This window comes from Chenopodium album, chromosome 17, assembly GCF_948465745.1.
Source record: "Chenopodium album chromosome 17, dcCheAlbu1.1, whole genome shotgun sequence".
Taxonomy (NCBI): Eukaryota; Viridiplantae; Streptophyta; class Magnoliopsida; order Caryophyllales; family Amaranthaceae; genus Chenopodium; species Chenopodium album.
In genome coordinates this window covers 2995909-3014017 of record NC_137850.1, presented here as the reverse complement: position 1 = coordinate 3014017, position 18109 = coordinate 2995909, and the positions used below count along the sequence as shown (strand labels likewise).

At 35.7% G+C, this 18109-nt stretch overlaps 3 protein-coding genes across 5 annotated transcripts; 2 read left to right on the top strand and 1 right to left on the bottom strand.

Annotated features, from left to right (window-relative positions):
- The first annotated feature begins 423 nt into the window (after nucleotides 1-423).
- Nucleotides 424-4983, top strand: LOC145587398 (tRNase Z TRZ2, chloroplastic-like). The gene is made up of 8 exons (XM_081644136.1): nucleotides 424-942; nucleotides 2022-2184; nucleotides 2277-2347; nucleotides 2594-2689; nucleotides 2757-2870; nucleotides 3094-3162; nucleotides 3720-3794; nucleotides 4635-4983. The coding sequence occupies exons 1-8, from the start codon at nucleotides 508-510 to the stop codon at nucleotides 4722-4724; spliced, it is 1113 nt and encodes a 370-aa protein (XP_081500262.1). The 5' UTR covers nucleotides 424-507; the 3' UTR covers nucleotides 4725-4983.
- A 106-nt stretch (nucleotides 4984-5089) lies between these two features.
- LOC145587397 (3-oxoacyl-[acyl-carrier-protein] synthase, mitochondrial-like) lies at nucleotides 5090-11134 on the bottom strand. 2 transcript variants are annotated; one of them, XM_081644134.1, is made up of 14 exons: nucleotides 11001-11134; nucleotides 10697-10920; nucleotides 9787-9894; nucleotides 9617-9688; nucleotides 9145-9231; nucleotides 8117-8268; nucleotides 7519-7599; nucleotides 7351-7384; nucleotides 7058-7124; nucleotides 6905-6981; nucleotides 6260-6320; nucleotides 6072-6154; nucleotides 5820-5891; nucleotides 5090-5445 (listed from the first exon to the last, which is right to left on the bottom strand). In XM_081644134.1, the coding sequence occupies exons 1-14, from the start codon at nucleotides 11125-11127 to the stop codon at nucleotides 5281-5283; spliced, it is 1410 nt and encodes a 469-aa protein (XP_081500260.1). In that variant the 5' UTR covers nucleotides 11128-11134; the 3' UTR covers nucleotides 5090-5280. The 2 variants fall into 2 exon arrangements, with proteins under 2 accessions (XP_081500260.1, XP_081500261.1); XM_081644135.1 differs by lacking the exon at nucleotides 9617-9688.
- Nucleotides 11135-12170: 1036 nt separating this feature from the next.
- Nucleotides 12171-17203, top strand: LOC145587396 (uncharacterized). 2 transcript variants are annotated; one of them, XR_014101257.1, is made up of 7 exons: nucleotides 12171-12285; nucleotides 12884-12980; nucleotides 13745-13847; nucleotides 14330-14537; nucleotides 15659-15750; nucleotides 15881-15939; nucleotides 16814-17203. XR_014101257.1 is itself a non-coding variant. In XM_081644132.1 (6 exons), exons 2-5 carry the CDS (start codon nucleotides 12891-12893, stop codon nucleotides 15714-15716), a joined length of 459 nt encoding a protein of 152 aa, XP_081500258.1. In that variant the 5' UTR covers nucleotides 12171-12285; nucleotides 12884-12890; the 3' UTR covers nucleotides 15717-15750; nucleotides 16814-17203. The 2 variants fall into 2 exon arrangements, 1 of the variants encoding a protein (XP_081500258.1); XM_081644132.1 differs by lacking the exon at nucleotides 15881-15939.
- The last annotated feature ends 906 nt before the right edge of the window (nucleotides 17204-18109 follow it).

The window sequence follows — 18109 nt, the reverse complement described above, 5'->3', positions numbered from 1 at the left end:
TACCCAACCCATGCCTTTTAATTAAATCCCATATTTGTTAGATTTTATTTACAGTTATTGATACTTAAAACCAACTAAAATTAAAGGTAATATAAATAGTACAAAAATTCAATTTGTGTCCATCTATCTACTTGAAAGTAAATAAAGTTAACCATCCATATGCTCGGCAGCTCGGGAGAAGAAAAAAAAAAAAAACACAAAAACAAAAAGTTAACCAAATACGATATTTACCAATAATAATTCGAATTCAAACGCGAACTTGACAAGCTAACCCGACCCGACTTAGGACATGTTCTCACTTCTCTTCAACTTAATTTCAGTTCATTTTAGTTCTTAATTTCCTTCTCTTATAAACCGTTCTCATTTCAGTAAATCAGACTACGCCCTTAAACTACGGAGTAAGTCGCAAATCTTGCAAGTAGCTATAACCCCTTAAAACGATAGAAAACCCCTCCAAAACCCTGTTCTCTCTCCCTCTCCCATTTTCTCCATAACCAGCATACCAAAATGCAAGTAATTCTAACAACACCATCACCAACCAACACACCACCTTATCTTCACACTTTCAATGACCCAATTTCACCATTTTCATCCCCAATTCAACCTCACAATCTCTCTCTAAACTACAAGCCAAAACTGGGTTTGGGTTTGGGTTCGGGTCGGGTTGAAGCAGTTAAAGGGTCTGGGTCTGGTGGTGGTACTGGATTATTCTCTGCAATTGGGCGTGCAATTGAAGAAGAAGAGTACAGAAAAGCTAGGGCTGAAGTTCAGAGAAAAGGGTTTGAAATTGAAGGTTATTCTGTTGAAGGTTTATCTGTTGGTGGCCATGAAACTTGTGTTATTATTCCTGAATTCAAGGTTGCTTTTGATATTGGGAGGTGCCCTTTACGCGCTGTTCATCAGAATTTTGTATGCATTACTCATGCTCATCTTGATCATATTGTAAGCTTCTATTTTATCCCAATTTTATTTCATTTTAAGTAAATTTATAGTGCAGGTTATATGCCCTTTTGAATTGAATTGGATTCATTAGCTGTGAAATTGGTGTTAGACTTGGCTAATTCTTGTGTTGTTTAGTTGATAATGGTACGAATAAGATGGGGTCGATTGCATGAACCAGGATTTTATCTGTGAATGTCAGGCACTCATTTCTCCTTAAAACCATTGAAAATCCTGAAAAACCATTGATTCATTGTCTTTTGCTTCTCATGAGCTACTCTCATACTTGATACTTCTCTTGTTCATTAGATTGCTATGGTTTATTCGACCGGTAATGTGGTAAACTCCTCTATGATAAGACTTGTTAGTAAGTAATTCAGATAGAGCTTGTTTGTTGAAACTGTGGGTTCCTCATGGCTGTGTGAAATGCTTCAAAACCATTTTTTGGTGACCTTTTCATTACTCGGATTGATTCCATTTCTTTAAATAACTTTAGAATTAAAGTCATTTGGTGTTCTTTCATCTTCAACTTAGTCGACGTGTTATAGGGCTGATGGTTGTGGGCTTCTAGTTAACCCTTTAATCTGGTGCATATGTATGCTTTATGATTGAATGTTAATGTCCCTATTCAAACATTCTTGTATTTAAGCTTTTCTTCCTTGTGTTGCTTGTGGTAATAACGTTTGACTTGGTGTTTTGATCTTTATAGAGTTGATGATAGTTCTAGACATCTAGTTTATAATCTTGTCAGTTACTGATTCGTCTTTAAGATAAATTGACTATGTTATCTCTGTTTCAATTATCCAAAAACATTAAAGTTATGCGATTCTGTTGTACCGTTTCTTGGTCTAATTCTCCTACCAATGGTATTTTCAGTGACAGTTCCACCTTAGAACCTGGTAAATACTACGTATTAAAGATGGAGACTAAATCTGAAAGAAGCATTACTTTTATGGTAATTATTAGAATGGGAGACATTAAGATTGCAAGTTAATGAATTTGTATCTTAAGTTGAGGCTAGTTTATGTTTTACTTAGACTCTAACTCCTCTTTTCTTAATGAAATATTGTCTGGGTTTCCAGGGAGGTTTACCAATGTATGTAGCAACTCGCGCTCTTTATAGCTTGAAACCACCGACCATCTTTGTGCCACCTAGCATTAAAGATGATGTAGAGGAGTTATTTGACATTCATAGATCCATGGGCCAAGTGGAGCTTGATTTCGATTTGGTAGCTCTTGATGTTGGTATGTTGATTTAGTGAATTTGCTTCTGCATATCTTTCTTTATACCTGTCAGAATTTCCCTTCCCTTATAATCTATTGTACTTGTGATTAAGGGGAAACATATGAATTACGGAACGACCTTGTTGTGCGACCATTCAAGACTCATCATGTTATACCCAGCCAGGTATGCTTTCCTTGATCCATTTCAGCAGTCTCATTCTCCAGCAGACTTGTAACCTCCTGAACTTTGGCAGTAACCTGCAGCTTTTCAGTAACAGTAACCCTCTTCGAATCATATGGCTAATAATTCGTTCTAACTTAATGTTTTGTAATGTCAATTGTTAAAGTGCTGGCCAATCCGTTGTCAGACATGCTAAAGCTTTATAATTTTAAATCTAGATTTATTTTTTTTTCTTTTTGGTATTTCCAGGGATATGTTATATACTCAATTAGAAAAAAGTTGAAGAAACAATACATTCATTTAAAAGGAAAGCAAATTGAAAAGCTGAAGAAGTCTGGTGTTGAGGTTAGCTTTTGTCATGATTTTCCTCCTTCCCATTTTCAGATAGTATTTTGACTCTTAATTTTCTTAGATCACAGACAAGATATTGTCTCCAGAGGTGGCATTCTCTGGAGATACAACATCTGATTTTTTGCTTGAGCCACGTAATGCAGATGCACTGAGGGCAAAACTTCTTATTACTGAGGTAATTGTCTTCACCCTTTTCTTTTTGCAACCTATTAATTCTTTGGCTTACTCGCTTCTTGAGCCATGTGTCTGTATATTATATTATTATGTACCATACAGTTCAAATCAATTTCTCAATTGTGTACCATGTACGATTGTTCCTTCTGTCATTGATGCAATCATGAAATTGTATACATGTACCTTTGATATATCATATCTCTCATCAAGATTACTTTTAACAGGCAACTTTTCTAGATGATGGATTTAGCGTTGAAGATGCTCGCCAGCGCGGTCACACTCATTTATTTGAGGTACAATGTGCATGCAAAACCAACTGCCAACTCTCTTTGACCTTCCAATAAATTTGAGAATACAGAACTGCAAAATGGAATTTTTTGTGCAAATGTGTAGTAAAGTCCATTGACAAGCAACTTTTTGGGGATGTGACAAGAAGCTGTCCAAAAAAAAAAAAACAAAAATACCTCCTTCAGGCCCATTCATATTTACGTGGCAGTAGAGGGAATAAAAAGGGTTGTGTTTTTCCGGTGAAAAAAAACGTAAATTTGAAGCCCTTAGAACTTTGGGGTTGATTATGTGGCAGGAAACTTTTTTTAGAACTCTATAAAAAATGAAGGGATCTAAGTTATCAACGGTAATTTTTAGCATCTATATTTGCATGTTTTTTTAAAGGATGTCGTACTCCAAATGATAACAGAAATAAGGAAATCACATGGAGGAGGAATGTTAAAACAATATACTTCGTTTATATATTTTTTTTCAACACAGACCAAGTGGAGGGAGTAATTATCTGTTGCATTCAGCTATTTTGTTTTGAAATCCAAATTTCTGAAGTATGTTTTAACTGCAGCTTATTGAACACGCCCAATGGATACGAAACAAAACTGTTATGTTGACGCATTTCTCTTCCCGCTATCATCTTGAGGTAATCACCTTGCGAAGTTTGCTCTAAAATGCACTCATTTTGTTGTTTGCATCCTGGCTTTGTAACTCTGTACAATCTGTCATACTAGAGTAGACCTGGCAAATGGGTCATCGGGTCGGGTCACTTTTGGGTCGGGTCGTTTCGAGTCAGCTAACATTCGGGTCGGGTATGGGTCGATTTGGGTTTCGGGTCAACTTCAGGTCTAGTTCGGGTCGGGTCAATTTCGGGTTGGGTTAATTTCTGGTGAAGTATGTTTGGGTCATATTCGGGTCAGCTCAAAATCTGTTCGGGTTGTTTCATTTGTGAATCAAGCTCAAATCAATAATTTTATACGCTGTATATATTTTGTCATTGTTATAACAACACTACCAATTTAGTTTATGAGCTTATCTACGATTAAAGATGAACAATTTGAGATATTTGTGGTACAAGACATTTTAAGTTCAATTATAAGGTAATTTTAGTTCAGGATATTTCGGGTATCGGGTTAGTTCGGGTCAATTTCGGGTATCGGGTATGTTCGGGTCAAACAATTCGGGTCAATTTCGGGTCGGGTCAACTTCGGGTCGGGTGTCGGGTCAGGATCGGGTCAACTCCATTTTTGGGTCGGGTATGGGTCGGGTCGAGTCAATTTCGGGTTTCAGGTCATTTTTGGGTTTTGGGTCATTTTCGGGTCAATGTTTTTGGGTCATGGGTTGGGTCATTCAGGTCGGGTCATCGGGTCTGGGTCAAGATTGCCAGGTCTATACTAGAGGCATTATAGATCAATCTTAATACAGCTAAATTCTCATCCGTTTTTGTGTTAACTAATCTTTGAGAGCCCTTTCCCCCAAATTTCAGGATATTCGTCAAGCTGTATCAAAGTTGCAGGCCAAGGTATCAGCAAAAGTAGTCCCCCTTACAGAAGGCTTTAAGTCTATGTATTCATAAACTTGGGAATGGATTTGTTTTCAGGGCTTTGTAATTATCCCCATTGTAACTATATAATTGATGTTTTAGAATTTACTAATCAGACAGTCCCCTTTTTTAGCTGAGTTCTTTATCTGACCCCATTTCAGTGGGTTTCTAAACTACTTTGTATTTTATGGTGGTGTTAACTGTTAAATGTATATATGTATAAATATAGTAAATGGGGAAAAATAGCACCATGTAATGGTCCTTGTACAAAGCTTTTTATGCGAACTAAAGACGAAAAGCCCAAGTGTTGGGACCAACATCACAATTCGCAAGGGTTAGCTACACGATTTGCTCTTATAGTACAAATTCATACAGCTTTAACCACATTCAAGTAAAAGTAAAAGTAAAAACAAAGTGAAGAAAATAAACCAACTGAAATATACAGTGAACTATTACAACATGCCAGTATTGTTCTTAAGCTACATCTCAATTTTCAAAATTTTCTAAACGATACAAGATTAACCCCTTCTGACATGAGGTTGTAATCCAAAACAAGAAAAAATGTAACTTAAAAAACATTGTCAAAATCTCAAGACACTTTGGTAAACAACAAAGATGTATTTGTTCCTCCAAAGCCAAATGAATTTGACATAGCTGCTGTAATATTCATTTGTTTTGATGCAGTCAATGGCATGAAGGCATCAGAAAATACAAGGTCTGGCTGGGAAAGATTGAGAGTCAATGGCGCAACTCCCTGCAACAATGCAACCATTACAAATATTCTAATGAGTATAAATGTTTCTTGTTTGGCTTTTCAGAGTAACATGTTAAGTGGAAACAGATATTTGGACTCCTTGGACAGAACTGTATTACAGCAACTTATTGAACAAATCCAAATTCGTCATGCATCAAGAAAGATAGCTCTACATAGTTTGTATTAAAGAATAAGTAGATACTGCCTCAACAATAGATGTGCTCTATTTTCATCAATTTTTCTTTAGTTGCATTTCACAAATCTATGCATTATGTGTCATTTTAATAAATTCAACAGTAAATAGACAATGTCGTGTGAATTTTTATCAAGAGTTAACATAGAACTATAGCAACAAATAAAAAGAAAACACTTACATGATGAATAGCCAAGACACTGAATATAGCCTCCACAGCTCCAGCTGCGCCTAAAAGGTGTCCAATTGCACCCTGATATTGTGCATACAGTAGCGCATAAATATATCATACCGAAAAGCAGACCATGTGTAATTTTCAAGAACTTTCAACTGAACATTAGCAGTATCATCCACTTCAGAGTGCATGAAACATATCTTCAAATACATCACAAAGTCAAGAAAACATTTTCATCAGATCTACTCTCAAGTTTACCTTTGTTGAAGAGAATGCTAAAGCACCAGACTTTGCATGCTCACCAAATGTTACTTTGAGTGCAGCAGCTTCTATGGCATCACCTGAGCATACATGCAAATTAAATATGACAGGACCGAAGACACTACTAGTTTACTACTCCAAAGAACCAGAGAGTTAATTCATTATGAACTGATCCAACAACTTACCTAAAGGTGTTGATGTAGCATGAGCATTCACATAATCCACTTGGTTAGAATGAAGACCTGACTGAAAATATTAGATGAGCAAGTAGTATACTGTTATATGAAGTGTGAGTTTGACGAAATTAAAATCTAAATTAGGATTTTATCAATCTCTTGGCCCAGGTTTTTGGAGATGAAAACGAAGGTCTTTGAGTCTGAATTGCCACAAAGCTCGCAATTATTTTTGCATGAAGGCAATAGCTTCAACCCATTGACATGAATGAATCAAAGACAAATTAAGGCACTAATTTATTGATGTTGTACACTAAATCGAAAACATGAATTGGAAATAATTGAAACTTTAAGAATGTTTTCTTCTACTCATACCACTACTACAGTATTGCCCACTGAAGCTTTACACTGCATTTCATGTGCACTATGCATCCAACACATGTTTAATTCATGTGCACTGTGCATCAAGCCATCAAATATTATCAAACTAAATAGCACTTGCAGATTGCATGACATACATAAATGGTGGAGTTTCAATTTTTAACAGGGAAAAAGGCACATGACAGGCGCCATGACCTCCCCCTCTCTCAATCTGTATCACTTATGCCATCAATTAGAAAGATGTAGAAAGGAAACCTTTACAGACAGCAACTTTACCTGTTTTAAAGCACTTGTCATAGCCAGGATGGCACCTCTTCCATCATTATGAGGTTGAGTTATGTGATACGCATCACCTACAAGCTAAAAACGTCAAGAAATCTCATAAAGAAAGATCCCAATTTTTGTAATGAATGTAGTTTGAGAAATTACCTGACATCCCATAGCCACAAAGCTCCGCATAAATTTTTGCACCGCGTTCCTTAGCATGTTCAAGTTCCTTCAACACAAGGATATACGCTTTAGATGGTAGTAGATGAAGGAATAGCAACATTCAGACTAGGTTACTGAAAGGAACTGAGAAGTAGTGAGGGAAATTTAAGTTTCAATTACATGTAAGAAACAGTACAACTTTAAGTGACAGCATAAAAGATAACATGATATCAAAAATAAACCTTAGTGAACAACTAAGCAATGCAGAGACATAACAAAACTGATCAACTTACTTCCAATACTACAACACCACAACCTTCACCGATTCTGCAGACAAAACAAGTCAATCCAATTAAGAAGCAACATAGATACCAAAGGAATAAAGATATCCTTAAAATTTTACACTTTTATGCCAATTTATTTACAATAACACCTCAAAGAAGCTGCAAGCATCATCTTACACAAATCCATCGCGTTCAACATCAAAAGGTCGAGAAGCTTCACAAGGGGAAGAATTGTACTTTGTGGACAAAGCTTTCAACCTGCAGGTTACAAGAATTTACTCACTTTTAATTTTGAACAATTTATATTACTTTAGCTGCACACGTTATCTCAAGTGAATGAAATGTAGATAAGGATGTCAGGGATGGAAGTATATAAGACACATTATGGAGTTAACGATACCTTTTAGGATAACAGACCATTAGAAGCAGGAAATGGAAAGAGTTCAATGTAATGGAAAACATATGACTTAAGCAGGAAAGGCTAACTAAACATAGCAACTGAAAGCAATAAAAGAAATACTGTAGCATTTAGCCTATAATTATATAATTAATGTATAACCATCATATGACGTGTTCAAGATCAACAACGGCATCAACCTTAATAACAACAAGCTCAATGATTTTTGCCTCGATTAACTTTCAGAATTTAGTCTGACATCTTTTTTACAAATAAAACCTTTTATCTTTGAGGAAGACCGGGAGGGGGGAACATCTTCCTGAATTTTAGACTTTTTGAACCAACAATGCTTCTCATGTAAGAGTGATACACTGATACCTGCAAAAACCTGCAATGGATAAGGCATCTATGCTGGCCTCTGTTCCTCCAGCCACCATGACATCTGCATCTCCAAATAGAATCATACGAGCAGCATCTCCAATGGAATGCGCCCCAGTTGCACAAGCTGTCACTGCAGCATGGTTTGGTCCCTAGATTCAAAAATAAGACTATGCATGCATATTCGCTTTCAATATTCCAACAGTGAACAAACATGTTGATATGGGATAAAATCAACCGAGAGAATCATCACTTTAAATACAATAAGCCATCAGATTCAATATTCCAACACTGATCCCAGCCAGTAATCACTATCACAGTCTAATTTCCAATCTTCATCACTCTCAATGGCTAAGATGAACTTTAGAGGTGATGATTCTAGGTCAGTGAGAATTGTTAGTAGTGCTTTCATGGTTAAGTACTGAAAGAGCTAGAATATTCAGATCTCCCTGCACATTTTGATTCAGAGGTTTAAGGTTCCTCATAAGGCATGCTTTTTTGACTGGGAAGTGATTAAAGGGAAGGTTCTTACCAACCAATGACATTCAAATTTTTCGAAATAAATCTCACCTAAGAGATTAGGTGCAACCTCAGGAAGAGGAAGAACCAGGAGAAAACCTCTTACTTTCTCCCATGGGTTCTCTATGCCTCTTGCTTAAGCTTTTCATTTCAATTGACCCAGATTATAAATGTTTTGATAGTATGAAACAAGGCGAATGCATATGTCAGTGTTACCTAATACTCTACCTCCCCCCCCCCCCCCCCCAACCCGCATACCACATATAGGAAAAGGACAATTATAACACACAAGTGGTAATTTTTGGCCCAATGTAAAAGCACCAAATCAATATTGTAACAACAATCATCATATACAACTCTGCATAAATGAAGCACAAAGCTGATTACACAAATTCATAGGCAGCATGTTCAAGGTTCACCAGAGACAAAGGAAAGTTCAGAAGATACAGAGAAAACATATAGATCCAAAATAAAAAAAAAAATAATAAAAAATTAAAATGCAAGAATACCTGGAATCCATACTTCATGCTCACATGACCTGAAGCCATATTGATTAATATCCTAGGAACAAAGAATGGACTGAGACGTCGAAGACGCTGCAAACAATGTACAAACTTTTAGTGTCAACCACTGATTTCCCTTTTTTCTTTCAGATAGTAGTTAATTTCTAACCTAAACAAAAATAATATGTAAAACTTCCGGCAGACTAGGGTATATATAGTGAGATTTTTTTAAAAATAGGGTAATATATCACTTTAAAACAACAAACCAAAAGTATAAAGCTGATAGAGTAGACAGAAATTATATTTTGGTTCTAAATGCTGATCAACTTTTTGCCTTTGGCCCATTACCTCTGGCAGGAAAAAATTATCCTACTTGTATGCTTTTCTATAGATCACTTGGAACATTTTTGTGTTGATAAAGAAAAAAATCATTGAAAGCCTAATGTATAGTATCTTCTGCAAAGAACCAAATATCTACCTTTTCACAAATCAGCTGAGCAGCATCGACAATATCACTCATGCTACCAATACCACCACCAATGGATACTCCCTGTTGCCTTCTCATTAGCAAACAATATATAGTCCAATACTTGACTAAGACTACAAACGCATTTTTTTTAGCCACCTAAAGAGCAAAAGAATCCTTACAGTTCTTTCTTTCTCATCCTGCTTCGTCGGAATCCAATTTGCATCTTTAAGGGCCTCATCTGCAGCACATAGTGCATAGCCTATAAACCTCGAAATTGACCTATGCTCCTGGTTATACAAAAATAACCGGACCATTGTTCTGTTAATATATGTTCATCAATTGATCAATAAGGCCAATACCAATGCAGCACAAATTTCCAAACTTAAAAGTTTTGAGTGGGACTCAACAGAAACTGCAATAGTAACACACACGCATAAACAACTTATTCATTGGAAAATTTATAATTGTAACTTCTGATCAAAATCGAATACGGCCAAGTATATAAAATTAAAAAAAATAAAAAAATAAAAAAAAACATATACAGTAAAAAGAGTTCAAACATAGTAGTTCCAAGTTACATTAATGACTCAACCAACATTATGTAAAAATTCTAAATTCGGATCAAAACGGTATGCAGCCATGTATTGGTCTGTCAATAACTTTTCGTCCACTGATTTATAAGGACAATACTAATAGAGTATGAGGAGTTCAAACAAAGAAGTTACGGCCTACATTAACAGAATCATAGCATGAACAGGTACTATTCATCAGGACAATTTCGAGATTGGATTGAATCAAAACACAAGTTGGTAGTTGTTTTCGAACCATCAACTCAAACTGATAAAAATCACTAAAACACCAGTTTAAAAGACCAGGCTAAGTTATTAATATTGCATAGTTCAGTTGATCATTAAACTTCTCTAATCTCTTCCTTAAATTACGTCCAAAAGAGTACGTTACAAGTTAAAAATAACGGAGGAAGTATTAAGTTTATTAAGCTAATTGATAAAAATCAAGAATAAACTATCACTAAATACCAAATTCCAATGTAATTTAAACTAAGAAGCAAAAATTCATAAGAATAAAAACCTTGAACCACAAGAGGTCGTTGAATTGGCCAGAATCAGTTCCAGAAGGAACAACAGCAGCAACTTTAGACGATATTTGATCAAAAACATGATTCTGCGTTTCGACATCGAAATTATCCAACCTAAGATCCTTAATAGTTAATGCTCGAATTCCACATTCACCTTCAATTAATCTCTTCCAAGTTGTTCCAACTCCACAACCAAGAGGCGTTACCATGCCTAACCCTAAACAACATTCCGCCATAGAAATTAATCAAATTGATAACAGCGAAAATGAGGACAGAGAAAGAGATGAGAATTGGTACCAGTTACGACGACGCGGCGGCGATGCGAGGAAGATGAAGATGAGGTTGTTGTTGTTGTTGAAGAGGAGAGGAGACGGGTAAGGTGGAAGCGAGAAGGTAGTGTACGACGCCATTGATGAATCGCCATTGTTGGGGTGGAGGTCTGAAAAGGTGAGGTTTTACATTCACCTTAAACCCCTGCTCAGTGCTCAAACCATCAAAGCTGACGAAATGACGCATTTAACCTCGTATAAACGCGCCTTGTTAAATTTTTTATTTTTTTTTTAAAGATTAAGTGTTTAGATACCTAGGGGCTAGGGATTGCAACGATCGGACTCGGAGCAAATTATGCTAAATTCGACTCCGACTCTACAGGAAGTCGGAGGCTTAATCCAACTCTGACTTTAATATCCGACCTCTAACTCCGACTCCGATCCAACCTGATTTTGAGTTTTTATTTTTCGTTATTCAATATGTTTTGAGAAATTGGACTATTTGGGCCAAACCCACACCCAATGACACCATGACCCACACCAAAATCCACGATTATTGGAGTCGGAGTTTGATAATCCGTCAGAGTCGGCATTTGTCGGAGTCGGATTTTTTTTCTCGAATTTTTTGTAGGATCCGACTCCGACCCTCCTCCAACTCGGAGTCGGATTATTTTAATGGAGTCGAATTCGGATTACTTTTTTCTCGGACTCGGAGCGGATTTTTTACCTCGGATTGGAGTGGATTGCCACCCCTATCGATACCTAAACTATCTTGTAAAAGAAAAAGGGAAATTTGCTATCTAAAAAGACAAGCCTTGTTAATATGGCATATTAACGAGTATTTTCTTAGATGGAATTATGTACTACTCCCTTCGTTCCTTATTTTTTGCCCTATTGCAAATATATGTGTCAAACTAATATTCTCGTTAACCTAAAAGTTATAATATATATTCAAGTGAGATTTTGTTAGAATCGCCTCATTGTATATTTTATTAATATCAAGTTTATGTAATTTTACGCGTATAGAAATTGAGATATATACGGTTAAAGACACGTCTTGTAGACCGTAAAAAGTCAAATGAGAATACGTAGTTTAAAAATAAGGGTATTTTAGTCCTTTCATTAAAGTCGCTCAACTTAGCCGATTCAACTCCTGCGCTTCAATTTCTTATAAAAAAAAAAAAAAAAAAAAAAAAAAAAAAAAAAAAAAAAACTCCTACGCTTCAACTCCATTGACTCATTGAGGCGTACTCTGTAATCTGAATTCCTCCATTGAAGCAGCTTCTAACCTTCTCGCTCCTCCATTGAAACAGGTGATGTTAAGACTTTATTTTTTTATTTATATTTTTTTATAATTATCATTGAATATTTATTTTGAAAAAAAAAAATTATCATCGAATATCAATTTCACAGTCTAGGGTTTAATTTCATACTATCGTTGATTTAATTGTCAATTTAGGGTTTTTTAAAACGAGCAGTTTTGTTTCTAGAATGTTCTTTGTGCAATTTAAATAGATTATCTAAAGCGAGAATAATTTTATGCGTTTTTAGCTGAATTTAATAATTGAGTCAATTTGGTTGTTAATGTGTTGCAGGCTTATGCTTATAGTGCTTAATCTTTGGGTGAATTTAATAAATTTACAGTATTGAATGATAGTTTAGATATTTTTTCTTTTTAGTGAAGGATGACAATTGATTTACTAAAAAAAAAAAAAAAAGATAATTGATCGCTTCTAAACATGAAAAATGTTCGAATTAAATTGCAGTTTTAAAATTTATTACTAGTGATTTGAATTTTGGATTGTGTTATTGGATTCAAATGTTGAACACGATGAATATGTTCCTTATTGTGCTGATATGTAATCTTATACAGAATTGTTAATTCTTCTATTCCTTTATTTTTATTGATAGGTTTACGATGTCAGAGACCATGGATGAGATCAAATTTATTGGAAATAATCATCCTGACGATGTCAAATGGCTTTGTTCACTATCTGAGTCGGAACTTGTAAGCTTGACCTTATGTTATGACTTATGATCAATAGGCTCATATTCCCCTTATAGGATGTCATGAATTCATGTTTAATTAGGCCAAGTAATACAAATTCTTATATTGAAAAGTTTGCACCAAGAGCTTTAATGGCAAGGCTGGCAACAACTGTCTTTCTTTGATTTTGTAGATAGGATCAAGCATGATTCTATAAACTGAGAGCATTTGTTACCGCTCATCAGCATAAGTGTTGCGGTTCATTACTTAGTCAGAAAACTAATATTTGGTTGATGTTTAGATAGTGGTATAGTGGGCATACAAATTTAATTGTTGATAATCAACAGATTAAACCAAATTTTCTATTTTTTTTTACGTCCTATGCCGCAGTATATTTTCTCTCTCTGTAATCTAAAAGCATTGAGATACCCATGTCATAATTTTCTACACTAGCGCTTATTCCAAACTTTAAAAGCATACTATTCAATGTGGTGCCATTGGGGTGGAGGGGCTATTGTTGTAGACATTTAGTTCTGCATATTCATTATAGATCTGCAACAATCTGTTGGTTTCAAATGTAAAGACTGATCTGACTAATATTGTAAGGCTATTGTTTATAATCTAGTTGTGGCTGGAAGCTGGATGATAGCTTATGTTAATCATGTATCTCCTTATGTTTATACATATGTGAAGCCCATTGATAAAACGCAAGTTAATTAATTTGTTGATGCATAATTCATTGCCAAAACTTTATAACTGACTTGATGGTAATACAATGTTGACAGGACCTGCTTATCAGCCTAAAGAAGCTTGCCCTTCAACGAGCTCAAGCCGTAGGACATGAAAATCTAGCCCAGAAATTTGATCTGAAAATGCTCCGAGCACTTGGCAAGTTCCTAAGTTTTTTTTTTTTTTTACCTTTTAAAAAAAAAAATATATATATATAGAATGGCATAAGCATTTGGCATGTTGTTTTATGATGAGTGTTCTTTTTTTTTGTCTTTTTCCTCCTTTTTATTTCTCCTAGAAATCTCATATTCAGTAAAATGTTCACCCATTTGAAACTTTGACTCTGAGGCTCTGTGCCCATTATTTATGTTATACTGCCTATCCTGAATTTTAAATGAGTTATTTGGTCAAATTAAGAAATGGCATACCTATGTGGTTATGCACCTTTTGGGTGACAGCTAGGACCAAGAAATCTGAATGATTTATATGCATTGTTTTGCTTTTTGTCTGCTATTTTGTTTGAAACTCAAATGTGCCAAGTTTTATAATTACTCAGCTTTCAATGGATGTATTGAACAAAGAAAACTGGAGTCTGCAGATTGGCACAACTGATTTATCTCCTCATCTGCATGGTTTTGCAGGATTTATATTGATGCAACACATCAAAGGAGAAGTAAATGAATTGCAATTGACAGGATTAACTGGGTTGGCAGATTTGGTTAATGGATGTAATCTATTGAAATTGGATTTGGAGGATAGAGTAGAGACGGGAGAGCAATTAAACACAGGAGAACAATCAGACACTAGAAGTCAAGCAAATGCAAAGACTAGAGGTCAAGCAAAGGCGAGGTATAATAGCCCTTGGAACTGTGCCCTTGGAACTGTATTACTAATGTTGGCCAGTTTGTCAACTGGATGTTATTAACCTTCACGGGTAGAAACTAGTGCTTGCCTCCTTATGATAGATACCAACTTACATAAAAACATAAGGCATACATATGCTTATAATTTTATACAATTTGGAGAAGGGTGGTACGTTTATATATCATTCCCAATCCACTCTCCCCAAAAGCCAGGGTAACGAATTTTTTTTTTTAAAAAAAAAAAAATTAGCAGATTGTCTCCAATGTGCTGATGAAACCCACTTGTTACTTGACAATGAACAGAGCAATTTGGTTGGTCAAAATTACCTTTCTTACAAACCGTTAATAGCTGAGCAAAAAGCTCTTTACCAAACCTGGCCTTTTGAGTTGTGAATACTTCTCTGCATGTCTGAAACTAATAGGCCGTTTGATCCAGAGGCTGATAAATTATTGGAGGCTTCAAAACTTCTGTCACATCTCTGACTATCACCAAAGGTTTTTAAGTCACTGCATCTTCTCTTTGTCTGCCCCAATAATTGCTTACCTTCCCTGCTAATGATTATTGAAATCTTAGCTGACATTTTGCCCTGTATGATTTTTTTGTCTGTGCTAAAAAAAAAAAAGAAAAAAGAAAGAAAACAAATGTCTAGGTTATGGCTGCATTGTGTTCCAGTGTTAATTACTTAAGGAAATATGAATATCATGTTGAAGAATCCATTAAAGAACATTAAAACCAAAAGATACCCAATATTTTAGCTGCACCTGTCTTTATGCTGGAAACTGAAAAAATCATACAATTCTCATTATTTCTTCCTTCTAGAGAATGGAGAATGCATTTTGATTTTTTCTTTCTTTTGTTGTAAATATCTGATAAACAAGGTAACTAAGACTGCAAAGAAAAAATGAATTCCAGGGTAGCCGTGTGGACATAAAGTAACATCTAATCAGAGTGAACTCTTACGCCATTCAGTATTTGGCATGTAGTGTAACCTCTTGGTGTTGGTGTAAGGTTTTCAACAGTGTTGTCTGCTTTTCTCTATTTAGTGATACAAGTTATTAGTATTGTCCTTATTGTTCTATCATTTGCATAACTGGCTTTTTTTGCAGATCAGGTAAGGTGGGACCTAAGTTAAAAAGAAAGAAAACTGATATGAGAACTCTGTAGACCAAGACTAACACAGAGTTAGAAGAGGTTTTTGGTAATTTTCTATTGCTGGATGATTTGATCTGTGAACTTGTACATTTAGCTTTGCTACTTGCTATAATTATTTCTTCAAATATTTTCATGCTCAAGTAGTTGCTAACATAGATGTATTTTTATTTGTTAAGACTTAGGGTACCTTTTACTCCTTGCAACCTACATTTTCCTGGTGTGCCTTATGTGAAAGGTAGGCTCTGGTTGTGGAAAGGTTAGCTGCAGTCTTTTTATTAGAATGTGTTTATCGGTGATATTTCCATGTGGTTTGGAGATCAATAATGTCTTGCTATGTGAAATGTGGTTAGCTCCGGCTGTCGGAGGATCATTGTATCAATAATTTTAGAATATTTTTGTTGGTAATTTTTCCTTGGGGCCTGTTCACATCCTTGTGAAGTTTTGAGTGTTAGGATACTTTATTATTTATCTTGGATGTGGATTATGATGTTGCATGTTTCTCCTTCGTGGTCAATGGCTCAATGTCATGTCAGTCCTCATGTCTCTGGCAAAACTAGAATGGAATGGATAGCAAAATTTACAAAAGATTCACTTTTCATTCTATATAAGGGATCATTTTTTTTATTCTGCCATCGTTGTTGTTATGCTTACCTTGCCAATTATGATGTCAGTGGTATTATAATGAGAGCCTGATGAAGTATTTAAGAAATGTTCATTGTTGGTGTTTGGTTTCTATACTCTAGGTCCAAATCATAATAAGGCCCTTGAAGTTGCAGTAGTAGTTGCCGTTGGGGTAGTGGGGAACTGAGTTTCATTAATTATACTTGGAGGAAAAAATTGAAGGATTCTAGAAGGGTGATCAAGGTCCTGATTGTCCTGTTATATTTTCAGTCACAAGGTTGTTATTGGTGAGGGATGATCATCTTGGGATTAATGTTTCATTTTCATGCTAATAGGATATCTTCTTCTAGCTTGTTAGCTCATGAAAAAACCTCTTTTTTTTTTTTTAGAAGGAAAGACAAGGCTGTCTGTTGAATCAGGTATTTTTAGTGCATGATTTATGTTCTACATTTCCTACATAATTTACACTTGAACTTTTCGTTCTGCAGGTGGACACAAAAGCTGCATGCCTGCAACCTATCTATTGTGGGTCTGCGGTAGCCGGTAGGAGGTTGTATCAGATCAAGGGCTTTGTAGGTTAAGTTGCAACTCATGCACTGTACAATCTTTTGTACCTAGTAAAGTCCAATCGGTTTTAAAATTTGCTCATTTGACTTAAATGAGCAAAATTTGTACGTATTATGAGTTAGTGATATAAAAATATAGCTTTGCTCATTTCTATTTAAACGAGTAAAAATAACTTTTTTTTTTGATTAAGTGAAAAACTTTATGTTGAAATTTGAAATTATTATTGTTGTTGGATTTAAAAGCTTTTGTCTATTTATGGTCCGTAAGTTGAAATAGAGAAAAACGAAAGGAAGAATTTTATGACTTAGAGATACAAGTTTTATAGCAAGAAATTTAAAAGTGAAGAGAGAAAAAAATAAGTTTTTATATGTTTATAAAGTGATATTGGACTATAAAAGGGGGAATGCCTGCTTTAGTAAATTCTAAAACATCAACAGTATAGTTACAATGTGGATAATTACAAAGCCCTAAAAACAAATCCATTCCCGAGTTTATGAATACATAGACTTGAAGCCTTCTGTAAGGGGTAGAGGTGTCCACCGTGCGAGTCGTGCGAGCTGGGTTAGGGTTAGGTGGGTCGCGGGTTGGGGTTTCATGACACACGACACGACACACGTTAGGTAGGGTGGGCCGGGTCGTGGGTTGGGTCGGAGAAGTTGGACACACTAGGGTTAGGTTCGTGGGTTAGATGGGTCGTGGGTGGGTCGAGCTGGGTTCGTGGGTTAGACGGGTCGTGGGTGGGTCGAGGTGGGTTCGTGGGTTAGGGTGGGTCAAAGGGTGGGTCGAGGTGGGTTAGGGTGGGTCGAGGTGGGTTCATGGGTTAGGGTGGGTCAAAGGGTGGGTTTGGGTTGAGTTGGGTTAGTGTGTTAGGGTCGGGTGGGTTCGTGTGTTAGGGTCGGGTGGGTGAAACGGCTAAATGGGGTGTGTGATGTTTTAATTTTTACAAAATTAACAATTTGATGGCTTGCTCTTAATTAAGATGCCTACGTATCCTTATATCACAAAATAAGGAATCAAAGCCAACGTAGTTCTTATATTGTACTTATTTTGGAATTTGGGGGAGGAAGGGGGGCTTGGACCTATCTTTAGAAAATTAAAATTTAATTTTTCAATTAAATTCTAATTTTCGAAAAATAAGTTGCCTACGTATCCCGAAAGAATCAAAGCCCACGTAGTTCTTAGCGTACCTGATTAAGACTTTTCTAGCCACCCATGTT

What these genes read in the sequence shown, in the direction of transcription:
- LOC145587398 (XM_081644136.1), top strand. Translation starts at nt 508, where the DNA reads ATGCAAGTAATTCTAACAACACCATCACCAACCAACACACCACCTTAT. An exon ending in TTTGGTAGCTCTTGATGTTG is followed by an intron (nt 2,185 to 2,276) that starts GTATGTTGATTT and finishes CTTGTGATTAAG; the next exon opens with GGGAAACATATGAATTACGG. An exon ending in ATCATGTTATACCCAGCCAG is followed by an intron (nt 2,348 to 2,593) that starts GTATGCTTTCCT and finishes TGGTATTTCCAG; the next exon opens with GGATATGTTATATACTCAAT.
- LOC145587397 (XM_081644134.1), bottom strand. Translation starts at nt 11,127, where the DNA reads ATGGCGATTCATCAATGGCGTCGTACACTACCTTCTCGCTTCCACCTT. An exon ending in TCCATTGCAGGTTTTTGCAG is followed by an intron (nt 7,600 to 8,116) that starts GTATCAGTGTAT and finishes TGTAACCTGCAG; the next exon opens with GTTGAAAGCTTTGTCCACAA. An exon ending in TTGTGGCTATGGGATGTCAG is followed by an intron (nt 6,982 to 7,057) that starts GTAATTTCTCAA and finishes TTTAGCTTGTAG; the next exon opens with GTGATGCGTATCACATAACT.
- LOC145587396 (XM_081644132.1), top strand. Translation starts at nt 12,891, where the DNA reads ATGTCAGAGACCATGGATGAGATCAAATTTATTGGAAATAATCATCCT. An exon ending in GAAAATGCTCCGAGCACTTG is followed by an intron (nt 13,848 to 14,329) that starts GCAAGTTCCTAA and finishes ATGGTTTTGCAG; the next exon opens with GATTTATATTGATGCAACAC. An exon ending in AGAGGTCAAGCAAAGGCGAG is followed by an intron (nt 14,538 to 15,658) that starts GTATAATAGCCC and finishes CTTTTTTTGCAG; the next exon opens with ATCAGGTAAGGTGGGACCTA.